The 22,594-nt window shown below is 39.2% G+C and overlaps 1 protein-coding gene across 8 annotated transcripts in view; it reads left to right on the top strand.

The window, feature by feature from the left end:
* PLEKHA7 (pleckstrin homology domain containing A7) overlaps positions 1 to 22,594 on the top strand; it is a 152,712-nt gene that overhangs the window by 89,187 nt on the left and 40,931 nt on the right. For all 8 annotated transcript variants that reach the window (XM_032111696.1, XM_032111699.1, XM_032111697.1 and 5 more), the window contains 4 exons: positions 6,076 to 6,187; positions 14,490 to 14,594; positions 16,391 to 16,463; positions 17,666 to 17,766. In XM_032111696.1, the coding sequence (XP_031967587.1) occupies positions 6,076 to 6,187; positions 14,490 to 14,594; positions 16,391 to 16,463; positions 17,666 to 17,766 (391 nt within the window). The remainder of the gene's footprint in view (positions 1 to 6,075; positions 6,188 to 14,489; positions 14,595 to 16,390; positions 16,464 to 17,665; positions 17,767 to 22,594) is intronic.

Below are 22,594 nucleotides of genomic sequence, written 5' to 3' on the forward strand. Positions count from 1 at the left end.
GATGAGCTGGAGGTCACCCCAGCTGTCCCATGGCATGCAGGTGCTTTGCTGCTCAGAGGGTTTTGCTCATTTACAGGTATGAAACAAGCTGCTCCACCTCATTTAGTGAGGAGAACAAGTATGTTGCAATGGAGCAAACTTCACAGACAGTATGGACAGCAGCCTCTGAGCATCAGTGTTCCAACTTCCATTCATTAACTGATTTTTACTTTATCTGTTGTAAAGGCTCAGTCAAATTTGATATGTATTTAAGCATATGTAATGGAAAATAGGTGTTTGGATAACCTCTTGGAGGGCCTGCCTGGATTAGTCACACTTGCCTAGGCTGTTTTTGGTTTTGTAGTAACGGTAGCTGATAAAATATTAAAAACAGAATTGAAAGAAGTACTTGCTGTGGTGGCACATGGATTTAGTGATCTTTAATGTATGTTAGAAACTTTTTTTGGAAGAGAAGGGGAAGTGCTTATTTGGAGGGCAGTCTGAACATGTAGACTTCAGTTACTCACACTGAAATGGTATCAAAACCAGGAAAAAATCTTACACTGTAGTAGAATTAGAAAAGATTGGCGGTTTTAATTCTAAAAGAAGAGGGAATGGCTGGAGGGATAGAGAGAAGAGTATATGCATGTAGTCACTGCTCTGGAAACAGTTTTTGCAAGAATATTTCTCAAAGCTTTATTATTGGCCTGAAGAACATACAGTGTTTTTAAAATTAGATGGTTTTAATCTGTCAGTTAAAATTGCTTTAAAAATGTCTTTTTCAAATGTGTGGGATTCTCTGGTTTCCTTAGTTTTTTACCACTTCTATGCATCAGTGGAGGTTTACACAGAGGCTCTTCACCATGGTCATGTGAGTTCCTGTCAGATGATGCTGTTGACACACGTGGATGTCTCATATGGTGAAATCAGAGGAGCTGTTGGCACCTCCTGGTCCTGAGGCCTAGGAATTGTAATGGAGCTGTGCCCTGCTTTCAGTTCTTTTCCCTCAGGCATCAGGGATTTCCTGGAATCGGTGATGTTGATCGTGTATCAGTTTGGAATCAGTGTTGTAGATCCCTATCATGTGATGAAATGAGGTCCGCCAGGAGGACTCAGATCAGAAAGGCAGTTTCTGGATTGGCGTGGTCTGTGGGAACTTTCCATTGTGGGATCCTTTGACCAAGACTCCTTTTTCCTGTAGCTGAGGAATCCTATCTGAAGCAGTAGCACTCTCAAGGGTTTCATAAAAGGTGATTTGTTCTTTAGTGCTCTTGTGACATGATTAATACTGACTGGTTGATGTTCATTTAAGATTAGGGCCAAGGAGTTGTCAGCAGATGTTGACTGGGAGCTATTGGGGAGAAGTAAGCACAAACTTGTTCAGGCTGCAAAACACATCTATTTAAAAGGACACATTTTACATCAGAAAAGTAATTTACAGTCATGTAGAAATGATGAATGTGGGGACTGCTCTGGCCATTCCTCATCCTGGAAGCAGTGTTCTGGCAAGCAGATTTGGAAACAAGTTTGGGAAAATAACACCAATGAGTGACGTAATCCTAGCTTGATTATGACTCAGTTGTGAACCACATGCCCTTGGTTCACTTGATCAAATGAGAACTGGACACTTTCAGTAGAAGGCTGAGACTGTATTTCACTTGTCTTTTTCCAAGGCGTTTAAACAGTATCACATCAATTTTGCTTTTGAAGCTGAAATCCGGTTTTCTCAACTCCTTTGTAACTGGAATCTGTGACTTTTGAATTACATTATCTTTTGATCCTTATACTATTCCTTCTTCCTAAAGGTATTCTAATTTAGATTTCCTTTTTCTTTTAAATAGTGATTAGTAATTCCTTATTTCCTAACACATTCTTAGTTGGGACCACTATCAAATCCCCACCTTGTACTCTGTTTTTCCAAGCTTAGCAGCTTTGATCGATTGGTGTGTGGGATGTGTGTTCTGTACCTTTCACTACCTCCTCTTGAGAGCCAGCTTTTCTGTATGTCACTTTTAGGTTTGTCTTTTTTTCTCATGGAATGATTGATCATAGGTGACTTCAAGATTCAGCCTATGAGCTCATTGTTACAATAATTTAATTGTATTTTTCCTTCTCTATTCCTTTACTAATAATTCTTAACATACTTTGGCTGCTGCTACTCATTGAGCTGATATTTAAAAATAACCTTTACTTGACAGTGTTGTTTGGAGTGATAAAAACTGCAGAGATGTTTTTTATTTCTTCCTCCTCTGAATTACTTTTCTGCTGTTGGCAGTGAATTCAGTTTGGCATCTTATCACATGGTTGCTTGTATCTAAAGATTATTTTTCTATCTTTTTCTGCCAGCATTTCAGTAGTTTGTCTAGAACAATTTTTATTCTCTATCAACTTGTTCACGTCACAGTTTTTAGGATCACATTGAAATAATCTGAGCATCTTGCTCTATGGGAAGCCCCTCCATTTCAACTGCCTCTTGATTTCTCTGCTTTGCTTTCCTGTTTTTAGTGAACCCTTTAGGCCATGAAGGGATCTTTCTTAAAAAACCAGTGGAAAAATGGGAATTACTGATAAGTCTGCCGGACAGATGTTAGGCTTTTAGTTAACTACATTGTTACACATGCATTTCTCTGAAAAGAATCTATGATAGAATTACTTATAATAGCTGTATATAATGTTTAGATTTCTTTTCTCATATCTTTGTTTAAATAACAGTTCTTTATTGGGGACAGAAAGGAAGAATCAGGCACGTGCAGCCATATAACTAATGCTAAACACTAGTAGTTGTGTATTAGGAGCTGTATGATATTTGTCATAGCAGTGTGTTTGCGAATGAGAAGAGAGTACTTTAAAAAGGTAAGACTTGAATGTAAATGTAGACACATGGGGGAAAAAATACAGTGTGCTTAATCCAATGAGTGCTGTCCTCTTTCTTGCCTGTTTTTGTGTGCCTGGTAAAGCCGGTGTATCACCTCTGGGGAGAGAGCCATCTTATTTTATCTATTTCATTTGGTTACTATAGCAGCAAAAATATCAGGTGGAGAGGAAAGAGGAGACCCAAACAACCCGAAAATAAATATCTAGCTTGTTTACATGTATAGAAACACTAGGACAGTTTTTTTTTTTTTTTAAATCTAGCTGATTAGGAAATTTATTAGCATTAAAACTACATTGACACAATGTTATTGGATCATATCTGATTCCAACAAATAAACTTTTTAAGTTGGTGGTATGGCTGTGGATCTTCTAAGTCGACTGATCGTTATGATCTCTCGTGAGTATTGCATTTTCAATATGGGCTACTGGTGCAGTCTTTTTTTTTTTATTGTTCTTGTTCAGTGTTGGGGCTTTTTTAATAACCCAGATGTTGGCTATGTCGTTTCTTCAGCTGGTAAATGTGGTTTCTGGAGACATACTAGCACTGTTTAAGTAGAGCAGGGAGTTGCTTGACAGGAGATATTATATAGAGTGTTATTTTCAAGTACTTAAAAAAATTTACACAGTACTGGAGCCCCAAATGGACACACTGCAATTCTGTGTGTGTACGCACACTCTTGGGGGAGGCAGTAAGAAAACCAGCTTGAAAATAGAAAAACACAATCACTATGAAGGCAGAATGGGGTGTCTTGGATAACAGATATTATCAAACATTTTTAGTAATTGTGACTTTGAACCGATGTTTCTGAATGCACAAAGTCAATGCTGTAGTCACTTATTTTTAAAGTTGAATCTGTAAATAATTAGGACAGTGTTAATTCCATTAACATGCAAGGATGTTTCAGGTAATTCTGCATATTCTGCCTATTTTTAGTTGCTTTTAAAAGCACTGAGAATGTTGGTTAGCTGTTAAGAGACTTGAATATCTGAGTTTTATGTTCTGATTTCATGCAAAAAATCTATTGTATCCTTGAAATATTATATACAAATACTGAAATAAATTTGCCATATTGTTTGGTGTTTTCTGCTAAATGTCAGGTACAGCAAGTTTGCATCACCAGTGCTTGCTGCCGAAGACTTTTTTAGGAGAATAAGAGAATGTATTTTCTCTTTTAATGGGTTTAATCTCTCTTTTGCTTGCTATTTGAATTCTTCCATGGCAACAACCTCACGTTTTTACAAAAGCATTTTTCTGCTTGCGAATTTGAAGTTTGTCATTAATTTGATAGTACGAGGAATGGAAAGCCTGGTTTCTTGGCAGTGATGACTTTCAGTAGCAAGTGGAAGAGAAATCACTGTATGATCACATAATAAATGCTTAGAAATTACTTGTTTATTGTTCTGTATTTTATTATGATTTCATGATGATGATGATGGTCACGTTAAACCATATAGCTTATCTTCCTCTGTAATTCTTCTGGGTTTTTTTTAAAGTGCTTTATGTTTAACCTGCTGTGAAACAGTATCTTGAGGAATAGTGAAAATCTGTTATATCAGAGCAGAAATTTTAAAGTAAAACCGTTCCTCTGTGGCTATTCCTCCTTCTTATTAATTTTTAATTGGAAAAATTAATTCCAATTTGTCAAAACTTAAATTGTATTTTTAATTTTTGTCAACAGAAATAGCTTAGTCAGGCAGTGTCATATATGCGAAGTTTCTTAATCTGTGTTTTGCAGAGACTGGATTAAAAGGTGATTAAATGCTGAAGTAGGGTACCTGGTCCATAAGAGGTGAGGCAAATTGACTCAAACTGACATGATTAAACTCTCTTGCTTTAAAGGATGGCCAGGAATTTTAGGGACTTGCTGTAGCTTGTTCTTATATCTTGGACTTGAGGTTATATATAAAATCTAGAAAGAAGGGATTTATGCCAGATACGCAAGGTATAAATAAAATGGGACCTAAGTTGTGTTACTTGCAAGCTTCATTGAAACTCTGGTCACAAATGGGAAAATGTGCTTTCCCTGACACCAAACCACCTAGACAAGCTTTTGGACAGGTAATTGTTCGGGTTGTAACTGAGGAAGAGCAGTGATAGCAAATACTTTGTGCTCTGTTAAACCTTGTGTTGAGCTACTGCAATCACAGACTCTTCTCTGTTCTTGTGGTAACTGCTCAGAATTGTTTTGTTCTCTCTTGTGTTCAGATCTGGATTTCAGTGGTAGCAGCAACCATGTTTGGTATAGCTTGTATGCTGCGTTTTTTGGTTTTTCTAATAAATGGCTTTGGTGACTTACTGATGGGAAAAGGAAAATCATGGGTTGTTAATTGTTTGTTTTGTTTTCTCTTCTGATGTGACTGTATTGCTACTTGTTATTTGCTAAATTATGTTGTTAATGATTTTTGAAAATGCCACCTGTGGTTTTAATTTCATTCAATGTTGGTGTCAAGATCGGCTGCTGAAGCTTCTCTTCACAGAGATTTTATTTTGCTCTTCCATTTATACTCTCAATTCTTCGTCTGGATGGCTGTACTGAATTCTGACTTGTTGAACAGGTTCTTCTGGTAGGATTGACCTCACTTATGCTTTAAATGGGTATCTGAGCTAGTTACCAGGATTTCTGGAGTCTTAGGATGACTCAGAAATTACACATTTCTAACAATTATCTGCCTTGAATTGCACCATTTCGCTCAAAAGGTATTTTAATAATTCATATTGTGCTATGAATCATATTTTGGGCAGATTCAAAGATAGAGCATTAAGTTAGTGAAAGATCTAACAGCAGTCTAGACTCAGTTTGATTTTAAATAAGAAGCCTGTTATTGCCAAGTGCTGATTCCTGTCCTTTTCTCCCCAGTACAGGCTCTTTCACAGGTTTGTGGCCAAGCCTCTAAATTGGGCACAATTTGGTTTCACTGCATAAGCCTTACCTTCTCTCTTACCACACTCATTGTTATATCTTGATTCTCTGTTGGCTTTGCAGACAATTTGGCAGGTTTCTCCCTCCTTATGAATAGACAAATACCAATCATCAGATGTCACTGCTTGAGAAAGACCTGAAATCAAAATAGCAGGAGTGGTGTAAAGGAACTTGCAGATGCATGGGAAATATTTGACTAACTTCTCATTCATTTACACACTGTGAATTTTACATATAAAAAGGCCAAGCTGAGTGTTTGAAACAATGTGCTTTAGATTATCTGGTTTTGTTTGTTTTCTAGACAGAATTCATCTATGTCCAAGCAACAAATAAATCAAAGGCCTTCAAGCATGGTCAGTGAAACGTCCACTGCAGTAACTACATCTGCTGTCGATACAAAACCTGGCTCTAAGGTAAAAAAAAAAAAAGCTATTTTTTCAGCTTGTTGATCAGAACTTCACTTGTTTTTTAATTGAGTACTCTTTTAATGCTGATTTCAGTAGAGCTGTGGATTTAGCCTAGAAGTCTAGTAAGGCCTCAGAAAGGAGGTAATATCTTCTACTCAGACACAAATCTTTTAACAACAGACAGCTGTAACAGCAGTGTTACAGCTCTTTTAGAAGCACTGTATACCACATGATAGCATTGAATGGTAACTTGTAACATAGAGATTTTTGTGACATGGAAAGTTTGAGAGTCTTAGAAATGGAAGTAAATATATGTAATGTTAGTATTTCAGCAAGTGTTTTGGTGGTCCGGTGTATATGGCAAGAAATGCTGCAGACTACTAGGAATTACAATTTGCAGTTCTTATCTTTTCATGAAATCTTGCTGCTGTTGCTCCTCTTAGTAACAATTAAATCCTTTTCTGCCATCACTGGAGTGCACAAACAGTGCAGGCACCAAGTTCACACACATAGTGTTTAATAATAGAAAAGTCCATTCCTTGTCATTGACAAAGGGCCTGTGTCCATTATTGAACAAAATATAATAAAGTGCTGTACTTGAAGTGTCACCATCTATTTTAATGCTTCTTTGACCTTACACTACATTACAGAACAGTGAGAATGGTAGTGGGTGGATAAAAAGGAATAGGGCAATATTGAAAGAATTAGCAGAGATAAGATAAATTTCTTAACTTTGACTGCAGTTCTTAAACTTCTCTGTTGGTTTTTTTTTTTTAAAGCAAAAGTGGGCAGCCTCTTATGTAACTGAGTTGAAGAAAGGACTTTGCCAAATTGATTGCAAAGATACTTTGTTTAGTTGGGATACTTAAAATATTTTGCTAATGTTTTGATGTGCCTGGTTAAATATTGGGGAAGACACAAACAATTTATTGAGAAGCTAAAACCCAATCTTTCAAAAATTGTTTTTTTTAAATCCTAAGTGTATGAGTTATTGGACCAACACAAAGATTGTCATGTGTCAAATCTCAAGAATATCTTTATAGTTCTAGATGGAGTCATCACTGAAAACAATAAGTTTGGTAGGTTACCTGAATTAGTTGAAATACTTTTTTGATATTTGAAGAGTTGAACTTAGCAAAATATGTCGGCATTTGTTTTTACTGTATTTATCCTCTTTACTCTGATTTTTTGAAGCCTGCATTAGGGGCAGAAGGTTCATTTTTTCCCCTCTTAAAACCAGCAAACTTACTGGAGACCTGATACAATGCTTTGAGCTGGGGAATTATCCAGTGACACAGTTGGCTTTAACTTAGCCAGGATCACTTGCTCCTGGTGCTTCCCTTTGTCTGATCTAATCAGAGATCAGAAATGGGGACTGGGTTCCGCTCACCCCGAGGCCACCCAAATGCTGCAGGCTAATTCACTGGGCACGTCACAACCATGCAGCTAAAGGGGAGGGTCATGCTTTTTTCATCACAGCTTAGAGAATATCCAGAATCACCTCCCACAACTTTGGTTGGTCTGGTCTTTTATTCTGTTTGCAGTCCAGTATAAGGGTGGTCACTCATGCTCCTGGCAGGTTGCCAGGTGTGGCATTTTTTAACACATCACAACTTTAGATTTAGAATAGAGCTCTCACAGAGGGTTTGCCAGTACTTTGCTTCTCTACCCAGTTTGTTTTTATAAGATTCATCTTACTGTGGGTCCTTAATAAATACTGGAGTTTTAATTAAAATGAACCAGCATCTTTCTTACCTATGCTTTGGTTGATCACTGCATGTGTTAACAGGCTTAAATCACTTTTCTTGTTCTGTAGAGTTCAATTCCTTCACAGCCTAACACAAAAATTAATTCAAGTGAACTAGCAATGAGAACAAAGGCTGTAAAATAAAGAAACTGTGCCCTCCACTTTGAGATTGAGATTGACTTTTGGCAGCTTGAGAGTAATTTTAAGATAATTTCACCTATTTCTAAATGTTTTCTTCCATGAATTCCATAATCATTCTTTCAAAGAGTGAGTTCCTGTTGGGGTCCCTTACCCCCTGCCATGGGGCCCTGGGGACAGACACGGGGTTTCCCTGCCCCTGGTCAGCCTCATTCCCCATTGGTTGTTTTGTGTTCCCCTGCGTGGGCAAGGACCCTCGGGTCCCGTGACTGTGATCAGTTCCTCAGCAGATCCTGGCCATGCGGCTGGAGAAATAAACATCTCTGAAACATCTGGCAAGAATTGGCCCATATATCAACACGGGCCTCGTTGTTTGATACATCGTGTTACAGAATCCCCACTGTAACAAATGGTGGAGAATGTTGGCAGAACGATCCCTGATCCCTAAGCGACTGATGTGTGAGTAAGCCCTAGAAATTCTGGATTTCTCTTCTTGTTTTTGTTTTGCTATTCCATATCTAAACTGTGGAGGAACCGTGGGAAGACTCTTGGCTCTCTGAGCCGCATATGGACATTTATCTTAAATTTGAAAAGATTCTTGAACAACGATTTGTAAATTTTAACTTAATGCAAGCTCAAAAGGAACTGAAACACTTCCTGGCATGGTTGTTTAAGAACTTCTTCTATGTTTCTTGGGATTTAATTCTTACCAAAGACTTTTGGAACACTGTTTGGACATGGTTAATTTCTGAGTCAAAATATATGCCGATGGAAGAATATTTTCGTGAATATTATTTAATTACTGAGACTGTTGAGCAATGTCAGTTGTGTCTTGGCGAAGGGAAGCCTGGCGCAGGGACCGTGCGACCCAGACCACATGGACCGAGCGCTCTGCGAGCAGCAGCGAGGCAGTTCCCGCGTGCGGGCGGAGCCACGCGAGCCGCAGTGTCGGCGGCGGAGCGAGGAGCGGCGGGACCCGGTGGTGCCCGCACGGCCCCGCGCAGCGCGTGGTGGAGCGAGCCCCGGGAACGCCCGGCCGAGAGGGGCGGCAGCGCAGCTGAGAGCAGAAGCGGCGGAGCGCAGGGAGCTGAGCGGCCCGGCCTGGCCCGCGTGGCCCCGAATGCGACCCTGGGAAGAGCGCGCAGGCACGAGCAGCCCCGACAATACCAACATGGGAGCGAGTGAAAGAGAAAGCAAAAACACAGCAAGATAGAAAACAGCAGCCACTCGGAAAAAGGAGAAAATCACCGTAGCTAAGGTTTTAGGAATAGTAAAATGGTATAATGTTAAACAAAATTATAGTTTTATAACAAGATGTGACAACCAAGAAGACACATTCGTTCATAGAACTGCTGTTAAAAAGAATAACCCTGAAAAATGCATCCCAAGCTTGGGAGATGGAGAGGTGGTGGAATTCAAAATTATACAAGGTAGAAAAGGGTTACAAGCATCGCAGGTCACTGGGCCTGATGGTGTTCCTGTAAAAGGCAGTATATATGCAAAAAATCGTAGTCATGTTAGACAATATCTCCCTTGTAAACCCCCCCTACAGTCTCCCTTTCCTAATCCCACCTTTCCCTTTTACCCTATATCCTATTACCCCCAGTTTATTCCTAATCCGTTTTTCACCCCATCGTTTCCCTATACAATTCCCTTTCCCTACAACTTCTCTCCAATGCCGAGGGGGGGATGAAAAGGGGAGGGAAGAAATTAAACCCTCTCCTGCCTCAGTTTCCCCACAAAGCATGCTCAGAGAGTCATGTCTCCCTTCTGTCAGCCTTAAGATGTTCCAGAGAATCTGTTTGGACATTTAAAGACTCAGGAGGGTGGCTTGTTTTGTTTTAAAACTGTTCTTGTTATGTTTTCCAGTTGTTTTCAATGTAAAGTTTTAAATCTCTTTTTGTTAAAAATAAATGGGTGAAATGCTGGGGTCCCTTTCCCCCTGCCATGTGGTCCTGGGAGAGGGGCCCTGGGGAGGAGACACGGGGTTTCCCTGGCCCCTGGTCAGCCTTATTCCCCATTGGTTGTTTTGTGTTCCCCAGCACGGGCAAGGACCCTCGGGTCCTGGATTGTAACAGTTCCTCGGCAGAGCCCCGGCCATGGGGCTGGAGAAATAAGCATCTCTGAAACATCTATCAAGAATTGGTCCATATATATTTCTTTTCCACGGGCCTCGTTGTTTGATACCTCATGTTACAGAATCCCCACTGTAACAAGTTCCCTGATGCAGACATGAAGCGCAGTCGTGAAGCCAGAGACAAGTTCATTGTAAAGGTCTCTTAGCCATGGCTAATTATAATTTTTTTAATGAAACGCGTCCATTATTTTGTCCTGCAAATGCCATCACAGAATGGTGTATGCACAGTGTTGGAATCCTGGCCAAATTCAAACTGGTTTTTTATATGGAGCTGTGCACATTGAAGTAGGGCCCAGTATTTTGATGCAGGAGCTGTCCGAGTAAGTCATCTCAAGACTTTAGACCAATGCAGTCTATCCTACTCTTTGACATTTGAGGGGTATGGGGTTGAGGAAATAAAAAGCAAAAGGGCTTTTTGATAAACTGCAATTATTCTCTGTTCGTAGCCAATTCAATTACATGATTGATTATATTAAAAGCCATTTATATTGATTAATAATTAAGGATATGGAGGAATAAGGAGCTGGTTCCATTCAACAGTAAGGTACATTCGGAATTTAGTCTGTTAAAATATCCAATGGTGTGAATGGAAGTTTGTAAATGTTACTGTGCCACACAGGACTTTGGCCAAGTCAAAACCAAAAGGGTAGTAGGGGAATGTATTTACTATCTGTATTTTGAGAGCATGTTTTGGATGGGTTCTGCATAACAGAAGTAATTGAATTGTTGATGACACTGGGTAGTTGCTGGTATTTCAAGATACACTGGCGAGGAATACAAGTAAAGAATGGGTCTGGCAGTTGAAACAAGCAGTGGTGACAGGTATGTGATGTGCCAACTCTGGGACTGTCTGGAGCTGGAGTGGAACACAGGGTCTAATTCATGGCCACTGTATGTGAATGCTCAGAATTAAGAGCAGGATTTTTGGAGAGCTTCAGTTTTTTCTATCTGAAACATAAGGATGTTGTATCATTTTCTTAGAGATACTGAGAGGATTCTTAAGTTCGTTTCTAAGTGAAACACTGAGATTTTTTGAGCTAAAGAGTTTATAACTTAAACAGGTGGCTTTTTGTGGGTTGATTTTTTTTTTTAATTCTCTAGGTTGCAAGTTCCATGTTTTATTATGCATATATATTTGCATATTTTGACAAAAATACAATCTTCCTGTTTACTATTTAGAGCTGTTCCAAATAAAAGTCTGTCTATACTTTGTCGTGTTTAAAAGAGAGAAAAAAAATTACATCATTAACTTAGCAACTTTCCTCCTCAGCTACAAGGTACTGTAAGAAAGAAGATGAGGCAGTGATGGAAAAGGATTTGAAATTTTGGCTCTTGACATTTTTGGGTTTTGTTGCAAAAACTTAGGGATCGTTCATGAGCAAATCAACATAACAATTGTACTGAAGTCAAAAGTGACTTTTGTGTCTTCAGTGACACAGCTGTCCTGATCTGCCTTTTTCAACCCCTGACAATGATATCAGAAAACTTTAAGTTAGGAAAAGACTACTGCAGTACAGAGAAATAGTTTAAAAATATATCTTTTATTTTAAACCAACTTTTTAGGCTAGCCAGTGGAAGCAAACTGTGTAATGCAGTATCTGTTATGCTTTGTTTTTATTCCAGAGCAGAATGAGATGATCAATACTGAAGGTTATGAGAATTTCAATTACATAAAGTGCCATAAAATGATAATTTTGTTTCCATTATGGGTACTGGATTGATACAGAATACACAGCCTTAGCAGAAAAGCTTTTCCTGCTCCTATGCTATAGAAATTGTTTGGTCTTGGGTGACCAAGTCCAAGGATCATTTTTTTTACATTGTGGTCTGCATTTTTTAAAAATTAAGATCAGAGAAAGTGCTTGGTTAAATGATCTGATTTAAAAAAATCAAATTTAGATGCTGCTCTAAGGCTAGATCAGCTATACTCAGTATAATCCACCCTTCCAAAGATCTACATGAGAGAAAGATGAGGAAACTAAATTCTGTACATTTTCTAAATTTATTTCTCTTCAGCTGCAAAGTATTGATGCCCTAGGTTTTAACTTTTATATTTTTCGAATTCTGTGCTGCTTAGTGTGTAACTCTGAAGTTTCTTGTGGCCTGTTAACTTCTGCTCTCTTGTGCTAGGTAGACATAACAAAACCTCTCCAGGCTTGCTGTCCAAGGACACCCAGACCGTCCTAGGCCCAAAAGTATAAACCAAAAGGCCTCTAAGGGGGGGTAAGCTTGGGGAAATTACATCATTAACTGAAGCTTTAATTGGATATGCAAATAAACCAAACCTATAAAAGTGTGAAGAACTTGTGACCTGTCGTCCATCTTAGGGTCCGTCTTGGCAATAGCCTCTGGCTCTCTAGGGGGTACCTTTGAAGGCCTTTCAAATAAATACCTACCTTTATTCCCTTACTCCTGTCTAGTCTCTGTTTCTACGAGGCCTCTCAAGGCATCAGTTCAAATAAAGTAAAAACAAAGTACAAATAAATTTTTTGGCTTTCAGAGCTTTAACTAATTTGGACTTCATTATTTTTCATCGTTCTCTTTAATGTAGCTGTTGCATCTTAACATTTGGCAACAATTTTTCAATACTCAGCTGAATTGTTTACTTCTTGTTTTTCTTAAAAAAAAAAAAAAGCCCATCTATGGCTGTGCTTGCCCAAAGTCAGTGCTCTGCAGCCTGTTAGCTGAGTGCCTTAGCACGGGTCTGGCAGAGACTTGGGCTGGGAGATCTCGCTGATAGCATCCTCACCTGACTTTGCTGAGAACTGGTTTTTGCCAGCTGGGTGGCAGGGGCACCTCCTCAGAAACCTGTTCTACAGCCTGCTCTGCTGGGTTTATGCCAGTCCTGGACAGCTCTCTGCTCAGGTGACCACCTGTGCTGCCCTGGGACGCTGGTGGGTCTTGTGCGGGCTCTCGCAGAGCTGTCTGGGGCAGTGGCACTCCTGGGGATAGAGCCCATCCTTGGCATTCTTCCTGTCGCTTGAGAGTCAGGGGGTTTCACTGAAGTGACTGTGGACATGCAACTCACCTGACTCCTTGGCAGAGCTGAACACAACATGCTGCTCCCTGGGGAACAGAGCTCAGGGAAACTCCCTAGGAAAACCTGCCCTTTGACAGCTCCTTACAGGTGTTAAATCTACTTCGCTGTTTTATATGCTGTAGCACCAAACAAGAAGTGCATTTTTTTGGTACTGATTATAGCTATAATATTAACCCTTCTTTAAGACAGGAAATTTAATGCAGATTGGTAAAGTTTGGCCTCAAAATCAACAGAATCCATTTTAAGTTATCATACATTGCTAGAATTATTTACTCATATATACTGTCTTTCAGTCCAGATGTTGCCTGACTGGCAGGAGCAGTATGCCAAGATATTTTTCTGATGTTGTCCCATGTGTGTGATAAATATATTTGTTTCTAGAGCTGCTGTTTGTCTGCAGCTCACAGAGCATCTGTACCCTGACAAGCTCAGAGATCAAAAAGGGAGACACTGTAGGAAAGAATCTGGACAGCTCTTTTCTTGGAGAAGTTGGGAGCAACTCTAAGGGTTGTTTGTCCTAAAGCAATTGGTGGAGCAAACTGGGCTGAGGTTGGAAAAGAACAGGCAAATTACTCATCCAGTGATTCTTGCTTTTTCACAGGTGGGTGGGCCTTGCTTGTTTTTGAAATAGTTTAGCCCATGTGAATCAAAACAGGTTTCAGTAAGACACAAATCATTACCTAGTCCTTGTGATTTCTACTGACTGCCATCTAGGTCTCTTCCCTGGCAGTGTCACTGTCTTCTCCTCTCATTTGCAGGGCCAAAGTCCAAGCATTTTATTAAGCTATCAATGTTGTTTGAATTGAAACAGGAAAGAGAAATTAAAATCCACCAAAAAATCCCCAACAAAAAGGACCTCCAAAGTGCAAACAAAGAAGAGCAAGAGTAGAATTTATCTGCTCAAAGTCCTGTGTGTGTAAGAAACTCGTGCAGTATTGTGCAGGGAGGCTTGCATGCAGCTCTCAAAAATTCTTCCCAGGCACACTAAAATTTCCACAGTTTCGCCTTTCTGACTTGACACACCAATGCTGCTGCTGTTCAGCACAAGCTGGCAAACCATCCTGATGAAAGTGGAAGATTGACTTTGCTCTGCTGTAAATATCATTGCCTGTTTACTTGCCCTTGAAAATGCCATGAATACTTTGTTGCTGTGTAATGAAGTATAAGTTATTGCAGTGAGACTATTTGTAATATGAAATGGATCTCAGTAAATATAAAAGCCATGCTACATTATACTTCTTTACAGGCTGTGAAGACTGGAAACAAAGTTCATAGCTTTGGAAAGAGGGAACAAGCCATCAGGAGGAATCCCAATGTTCCTGTGATCGTAAGAGGCTGGCTGCACAAACAGGTATGCATGTGAGCACCTGTTTCTGTTCATATACCTCAATGCAATCATCAAGGAAGACCAAGTGCCTTCCAAGGAACTGAGAAAGCAGAAGCTCGAGTGTTGGTGACACACAGGACAGTGTTGGGTACTTCCACAGACTTCCATAATGAGAAATTCATGCTTGGCAAGTGTGAAAACCAAGGTTTATGAATGGGTTTGGTTCAGAAAAGGAAACCAATTAATGGACATCACCATCACAGCTCAACGTTAAGGCTATAACTTTGTTATCTAAATCTGGTTATTTTCCCTGTTTTATCCTGCTGGCTTGTTGCCATGCTGATCTTGGACTCCCTCAGAACACACTCAGCCTGAGGCTGGCTGTGGAGGCCTTATTCTATCTGCTTGCTTATGCCCTTCTGCCCTGATCAAAGGCTTAATTCCAGTCCATATGCCTTTTGTCCTCTAGAAGTAGGAGGGAGAAAATTACGGGAAGTTGGGACCCATTCCCCACACATTGCTGTCACCAAGACCAGTAGCCAGCAAAGACTGGATTATAGAAATTTACCCAGTGAACAGAATTCTGCAGCTGCTGTATCTTGAACTCTTAAGCTGACAGAAACACATCCTTGAGTATAATAAGTAAATAAAGCTGTTTGTTGTATGAGAATACTTCCCCTGCTTCTAATTTGGCAGCCAGTGTCTCCCAGATTATCACCCCAGAGATCCAGCAGCTAGGTTTAGGGATGGGTAGGAGAAGGCTGAAATCTGAGGCTCACAGTTATGATTTTACATGCACACAAAAGTGAAGTAGCTGCCAGCTCTCTGCTTCCTCCTGAGTGCAGAGATATAATTCTGCAGTGTTCTGCTCTCTGCTCTGTTGACATCCACTACCCAAGCCCATTAGTTCTCAGGACAGAATCAGAACTCAGACACAGTACGTGTTGCCAGCCTTGTAGCATGAAAATGGGAAGGGAAGAAAGTCCTTCCCTACTGAATTTGACTGTGGAAAGGAGGAGGGCAATAGCTAGAGCGATGTTGTATATCCTGTTTTCTTCTGTCCTCTAACCTCTGCTTGTATGCCCTTAAAGCCTGAAGGTGCTTTTTATGCTGCTGGTCTCATCAAAGCCTACCTGAGCTGAGGAAGCTGTACTTGCTTAGGTTATAGTCTGACAATTTTAAAAGCTTCAGAAATTAATTTCAATGCAAATATTACTCATTTTGACAAGGTTATATATATCTATATCTATCTCCACAGGCATATTATATCATACTTCATTAAAATTTGCACATTATACGTCCTGTTTTATTTCCTGAGGAATATTTGATTAAATTACATTTTAGGCATGGGTAACATATGGTGATTGAATTATAGGATATCATTGCCTGAAATGCACAGCTGTGTAGTGATTTTCATTTTGTACTGCAGGCAGTCTTTTTGGAGTTTGTGCCGTCCAGAAACACACTTGGTTTCCTTAGAAAGGAAATATATTCCAAGGAATTTTTATATATATTCCTTGCAGATAAATTTGTATAGATAAAATAAGCATTGGTTGAGTATAAGGTTGATCTGAATGCTGTTTGGGATGAGAGTTTAATTACTTAATGAAAATTAGCAGCTTGAATATTCTGCCCTCATTATTTTATAGCTGGATGTTTTGCCTCTTATCTTTCTTAGTACATAATATTTTGCTGAGATATAAACTATTTGTTTTGCAATTAGCAATCATATTTAGGTAAACGTCTGGTAAACTACTCACTGGATCAGCATTATATCTGTTAACTTTCCTTAAGTGAAAATCACATTTCTTGTGTTTCAGGATAGCTCTGGAATGCGATTATGGAAGAGACGATGGTTTGTGCTTGCTGATTATTGCTTGTTTTACTACAAAGGTGAGTTGGTATCAGCTGTTTTGAGTTAGTCTGAACAGTTCACCTGCACAAACCACGGTGAATGCATGAACTAGCTGAACTCTTCAGATAAAGTTAGCTGTTCTGAGATGAACAGTGAAACATTTGCTTGGCCAGACATCTTAAATGCACAGCAAATTCCAGGCCAGAGTAGGGGAAGCAAAGGATGCTGTATGATTTTTTTTCATGTAATTTTATGTTGGGTGCATGCCATGGTTTATGTTGCAGAACATCTGACTGCAATAAATAAGATTTATGCCATCTCTGGTCTGTGTTGTGGTACCTACTTGCTTGCACTTGGACATCTGAGTTTTTTCAGAATGCACTATGGCCAGATGAGGGCATTGGTTCAGCTTTTATCCAAGGGACAAAGTAAGAGTAAGAACTTCTGAATCCAGTAATTCCAAAAAAAAAAAAGAAAAAGGTTAAGTGTGATCTTAGACCAAACTAGGTATTACGTAAGTTTATTTTCAAGTCTTCAATACTTTGTGTGCTACAATTTTTGGAAAGCATTACAGAATATCAGACTTGGAATTCATATTTCTAGATGCTTCATTTCTGCTGTTGATCACTTGGAGCCAGCTGTAAGAGAGGATTCCTAATTATAGCAATTAGCCTAGATGGACGGTGCTAAATGGAAGATCCATCATGATACGCAGCCTGTCACAGTTCATTTGGCACAATAAGCTTTATTCTTGAACTGTATTCTTCTGGCTGAACCTAAGAAGCAGCATCTACCCACCCACCCCCCCAAAAAAGAAAAAAACTTCAATAAAAACCCAAACTGCTTTAAAAAAAAAAAATCTTTTTTCTTTAAAAATAAAACATTTTTCTGCACTTATTATTGGTGTTGTGCCATAAGTGAATAATTCGAGTCAGAAAGGACTTGAGGAAGTGTTCTATCCCACTGCCTGGTGAAAGCAGGGTCAGGAAAGGAGTCAGCCCAGGTTGCTCAGGGATTAATCAAGTGAGGTGTTGAAAACCTCCGAGGATGGAGATGGCACAGCTTCTTCTTTGGCCTGTGCCCCTGCTGCTCTGTCCTTGGGAAAATGCTTTTCCTTATAGTTAGTCTGAACCACTGTTCTTTCTACTTAATGCCTGTTTTCTCTGTGTCCTTAGAGGAGAATGTATTGCTAGCCCACTGAACAGTGCAGGGATTTCAATTCTGGTTTTTGATTCCACAGACAGCAGAGAAGAGTCTGTTCTGGGGAGCATACCATTGCCTAGTTACGTAATATCTCCAGTTGGACCTGAAGATCGGATAAATCGCAAATTTTCTTTTAAGGTACTGTTTGCAAAGCTTATCAGCTAATCATAGTTTATTTGCCTGAGAAAAGCTGCTGTTGTAAACAAGAACATCATCTGTTTTCCTATTTTACTTGTTACTAGTTTTTAAAAGCAGACAGATTTATTGACTGCCTGTTCAAATGTGACATAGCTTTTCTTTTTTTTGCTTATAAATTGACATTCATGTCTGTTACTTTGTAAGTGTCCTTAGAGCTTGATGAAGTGTCTGTGAGTAAAGAGCCTGTTTCTAAAATCAGAAATTAGTATTGACAAGTTGTTCCAGTACTGTTTACAAATTGGAAGAAAGGTTGTCTAATTTACTTTGTAATAGAGTCCTTGATCTCATAATGGACTGATGTCTGTTTTGTTTTGTTGTGGTTTTTTTAAAAAGAAAAGAATCAAATCAGTTCTCACAGTTAGAAAATGACAACTTAGTCATCCTAAGTAATACGGATTTTTAAAGGAAAAAGTACTCGTTCGATATAGTTTGAGGGTGGTTTTGTGTTTTTTCTTTTTCTAAAAATAAATATAATTGTATAATTTACAATTCTAGTCTTTGTTATAAAAGCCCATGGATATGAAATAAAACATACACTTCTTGATAGTGCAGAAGCCTGACTCCAAATGACTGTCTAAACTGCAGCACTTAAGCAAAGTTTAGAAACTTCTGTCCCTGTGGCAGATTTAAAGTCAGAGCAGAACTTGTTTTTCTATCAAGCAAATGAGTTATTTACTTTAAAAGTAATTTACAGATCAGATTTCAATCAGGCATCCTTTAGGAGATCTGGAAATCTTTATTTAAATATTTTCTGTGCTGAAATTATGAAGAACTTCTGATTTTCTCTTGCATTTTGATTTTTTGAGGTATTTTAAAATTAAGACTGCCTTTTATTACTTTCAGTTCTATGTTCAAGTGGATACTGGTTTGAAATTTATTGAACAAATATTAACTTGGGAAATGTGTTTAAAAAAGACCCAGTGCACTTTGTGGAAATGTTTATTGTACTTTTTCAAATGCATTGAACATGAGATATCAGGATAAAGCTACAAAGAAATCTTTGTTTAAGAAAATCTTTCCACCCCTAGCGTTTACTGAGTGTGATTCATAAAGCCCTCTTTTTCTAGAGCCTTTTCCTAGGAGGAAGCACATACTGAAAGAGGGGAACTCAATGTACTCTTCTAGGCTTCTCTGCTTTTTATTTTATTCAAAAGTGTTTACACACATGCTCTTGAGTGACCACTGGCCAAGGGAGAAGAATCCATGGTGTAATCATGGTTAAACCTTTCCAGAAGCAAATGCAGACTTCCCCTGTTCCTTTTAGGGTGTGATATCTATATGAGCTCTACCAGGTACTCAATCTGAGTCTTTTTCTGAAAATATTATGAGCCAGAAAGCCGAGACTTTCAACACAGGATCATTACTGAAAGGTTGATATAGATAGAAATAGGGTGTTGATAGCAAAAGAAAGTTTATGCTAGAAATTTCTGTAAAAAAACCGACATTACATATATCAGTTTGTCAGGCCAGTTTTAACTCTGCTTTAGGTGTTTGATGATTGACTGCAGGCTGGATGCTGCAGTTTGGTATTATTTGGACCTAGCTCCGAGGGCAGTAGGAGGATTTTGTACAGTTGCTGTGGTATGGAGCCTGTCCAACATTGATGTTCAGTGGTCATGGAGTCGGCTGTGGGCACCCCGCAGCAGGAGCACGCCCGTGCTGGCATTCCATCACTCAGCAGCCATTACCTTTATCTCATCTCTTCAGAGCACCTCGAGACCCAGAGCACAGATGGACGTTCTGTCTCACAGCGTAGCGCAGCCAGAAATAGAACACACGGGCAGATTAAGCCCAAAACAAAGAGAAGACTTTTTTTGCATTTAAGACCTGAATGAGTGGGAGAATGCACCATGACACTTTTTACATTTGGCCTGTTCTTTATTGAGATTGTTGCAAATCTTCTGTTACAACAGAGGGGTTGGCTCCCATTTGAAGTGGTAGTGAGTTTGGAAGCTAGCGAAACAGTAAAACTGCAAAAAAATTCAACTCTCGTGTTTGCAAAACTAGAGGAAGGAAATCTGCTTAGCAAATACGTGGATGCTTTTTGCATATGATTTGGTTAGAAGGAGGCTTGTAAAATACATGCTCACTGGGGCCTGTGTTAAATCCTGCAAACTGTTAAAATGTGTGCTGTAGGAATTCTCAAAATCCTTTTCCTTTCATCACCTCCTGAGGTCCAACTTAAGTTTTTGTGTCTCTTTGGGTCTTCAACAATTATAGGCCTCCAGAGCTGCATACAGGCTTTTGAAAAGCCATCAAACCCCTACTTTGAAATGTAACAGTATGGGAGTTTAATTTTTTCGTTTAGAAACTGTGCTTTTAAGTATCTATCTTGATACAATTTTCGACAGTTGACAGTTTTTTCACTTCCTTTATTTGTGCCAAGCAAAGTGCTGTGACCAGCTGAAAGCCACTGTCACTAAGCTGTGTGTGAGCCTAGAACTCGGGATCCTTACTGCATTATTTAGTTCAGCAGCTCACATCCTAAACATATTTAGTTAATCTAATTGCTGCGTTTTAAAATAGTAAGTTTTTGTTGGTACCAGTATGAGTGAGCACAAATTCAGTGTTTAGACTTTAATGTGAAAAGGCTTGCACAACATTAGTGTATATAGCTGGAAATACTTCCTGGGATTAAGAAAGAGCTGACTGTACTTTGTAGTAATACAGTAGTTTTAAACAGGAGTAATACCAGTTTAAGAAGGTTCATGTCATCACAGTCTCTTTGGAGGCCTTGTTGTCCTCAAACATGAAAATTATTTTTAATTGGTCTTTCTTACAAATGGAAGAATTTGTTAGTCGCTTAGACCTGCTGAGACCAGGGCAAACTTCTTATCTGTTTCTTTGATCTCACTGGTTTTCCTACCAAAAATTTGATGTAGTTTATTCCATTATGTTCTCTGAATCACTGTTGCTTCCTTAGGCTCCCATATTGCTCTGGGTCTGAGGAGCCAGGTGAAGAAATGCCAAACGTTGTAAATTTGAGAGGTGCTGTTTTCAAAATGGCAGGAGGGGAGGGTTCAAGCTTCTAGAAATCCTTAAAAAGCTCAGTATTATTTAAGGGTGAAAGATGAGTTAGATCATAGTGGGCTGTTGTTGAGTTTGTAGTGAAGGTTCAGAGTAATAATTCAGTTTTTGCTCAGAAATGGTTCATAAATATCAAAATTAAGGAGAAGGAGGAAATTTCTGTATATTATAGCTCATTGACAGAACCAGCTTTAAAAGATTACAGTTATTAGAAAACTGTTCCTTTCCTCATCCCTTTGTTCTATGAACGGTGGCTTCTTTTCCCCTAGGTATTTTGAACAAGTGGATGTGAACAGCTGTAGGCATTAGTTACTTTTAGTACAGTCTTCTGTTAAGTTTTTTTTTTTTAAACATGAATCTTTTAATGATTTTAACTTGTTTAATTTTTTGTCCTTGTCTTGTCCTGTTGATATGCTCTTGGGGTTTACTGTCCATTTCTCCTACTGTGCACTATGGGAGAGAGACTGCTTTTCTTCTCAATCTATCCACATTAAGGAGTCTGAATGCATGAATAGGTACCAATATTATTTTTTCCCTGTTGTGTGTATGGTGTACATGTGGGCATGTGCTGTGTTTTAGGCTTTTTAGTATGCTGTAGCCATCCTAATAGCTTTGGCTTTAAAAAAAAATCCCAACCCAAAAAGTCCTGCTAGCTTCTGTCTGCCAGCAGGGACAGCTGCAGGACATTGGCACGAGGTGGCTTTCTTGCATATAAACCACACTACTAATAAATAACTGAAATCAATTGGAATTTTACCTTGACCAGTGTTATGTATTGCAAACTTCAGGATCTTGTGGTTGTTGATAATCGCACACCATCTCCGTTATCCCTTCTGAATCCAGGGATGTTTACGGCTGTGAGAGCTTCAGTCTCCCAAGGGAGAGTGGTGCAGCACAGTTTACATTTTGATACTGTTTTCACCTACAGCCTCTTAGGCAGTGCTTGCAGCTCTGTTGAAAGGAAAACCTAAACCACAAGTGGGTTATGTTGATCAGGGTGTACAGATCAATTAAGACAGCTGTTAAATCCATTTCTTGGTGTGGTATGCAGTCTCTGCAGATAGTTACGAAAATTCTGAGTTTTTAAAGCAAGTGTAAAACCAGTGAATGGTCGGCTCCTCCTGCATCATCTGCAGTGGGACATGCCTAGTCTGCTTTGCTGCAGGAATCAGTTCACTTCTGAATTTTAACACCTTCTGTGGGCTCAGCCTGCTCCGTGAAGGAACTCCTCTGAAGTCATACTACGTAATGTGTGGTCTCACATTAAAACGACCATTCTCCTTTATATCTGGAGCTGCCAGTTTTTCTTCTCTTCATACCCTGGATGGCAATCATAAATTGTAGTGAATTAATGCTTCTAAATCATACTTGCTTTGAGCATTCTAGTGTTCTAAAAATGGAGAAAAAAAGACAACCCCCAATAACAACAAAGAAAAACCAAAGAACTCAACCAGGCAAACATGAACAAAGTTTTTTGATTCCTAAATACGTGATTGATCAGAGCTATTGTTTAACATGTATAAGTCCTGTTTTCCTGTGTTCAGGTAGGCAGTTAATGGTGGGAATTGAGAAGAAACCACCTTGCATTCATTCCTTTTGCACCAATACTGTTGGGAAGTGGAGACTCTTTCCAACAGGAGAGTCTTGACTTCTTTGTGTAACCTTTTCCTTCTCTTCCTTCTCCTCCTCCTCCTTTTTCTAGCTGGCTGTTCTACTTCAGTCTCCAGTTTTCAAAACAAAC

Source organism: Corvus moneduloides, chromosome 6 (genome assembly GCF_009650955.1).
Source record: "Corvus moneduloides isolate bCorMon1 chromosome 6, bCorMon1.pri, whole genome shotgun sequence".
NCBI classification, from domain to species: Eukaryota; Metazoa; Chordata; class Aves; order Passeriformes; family Corvidae; genus Corvus; species Corvus moneduloides.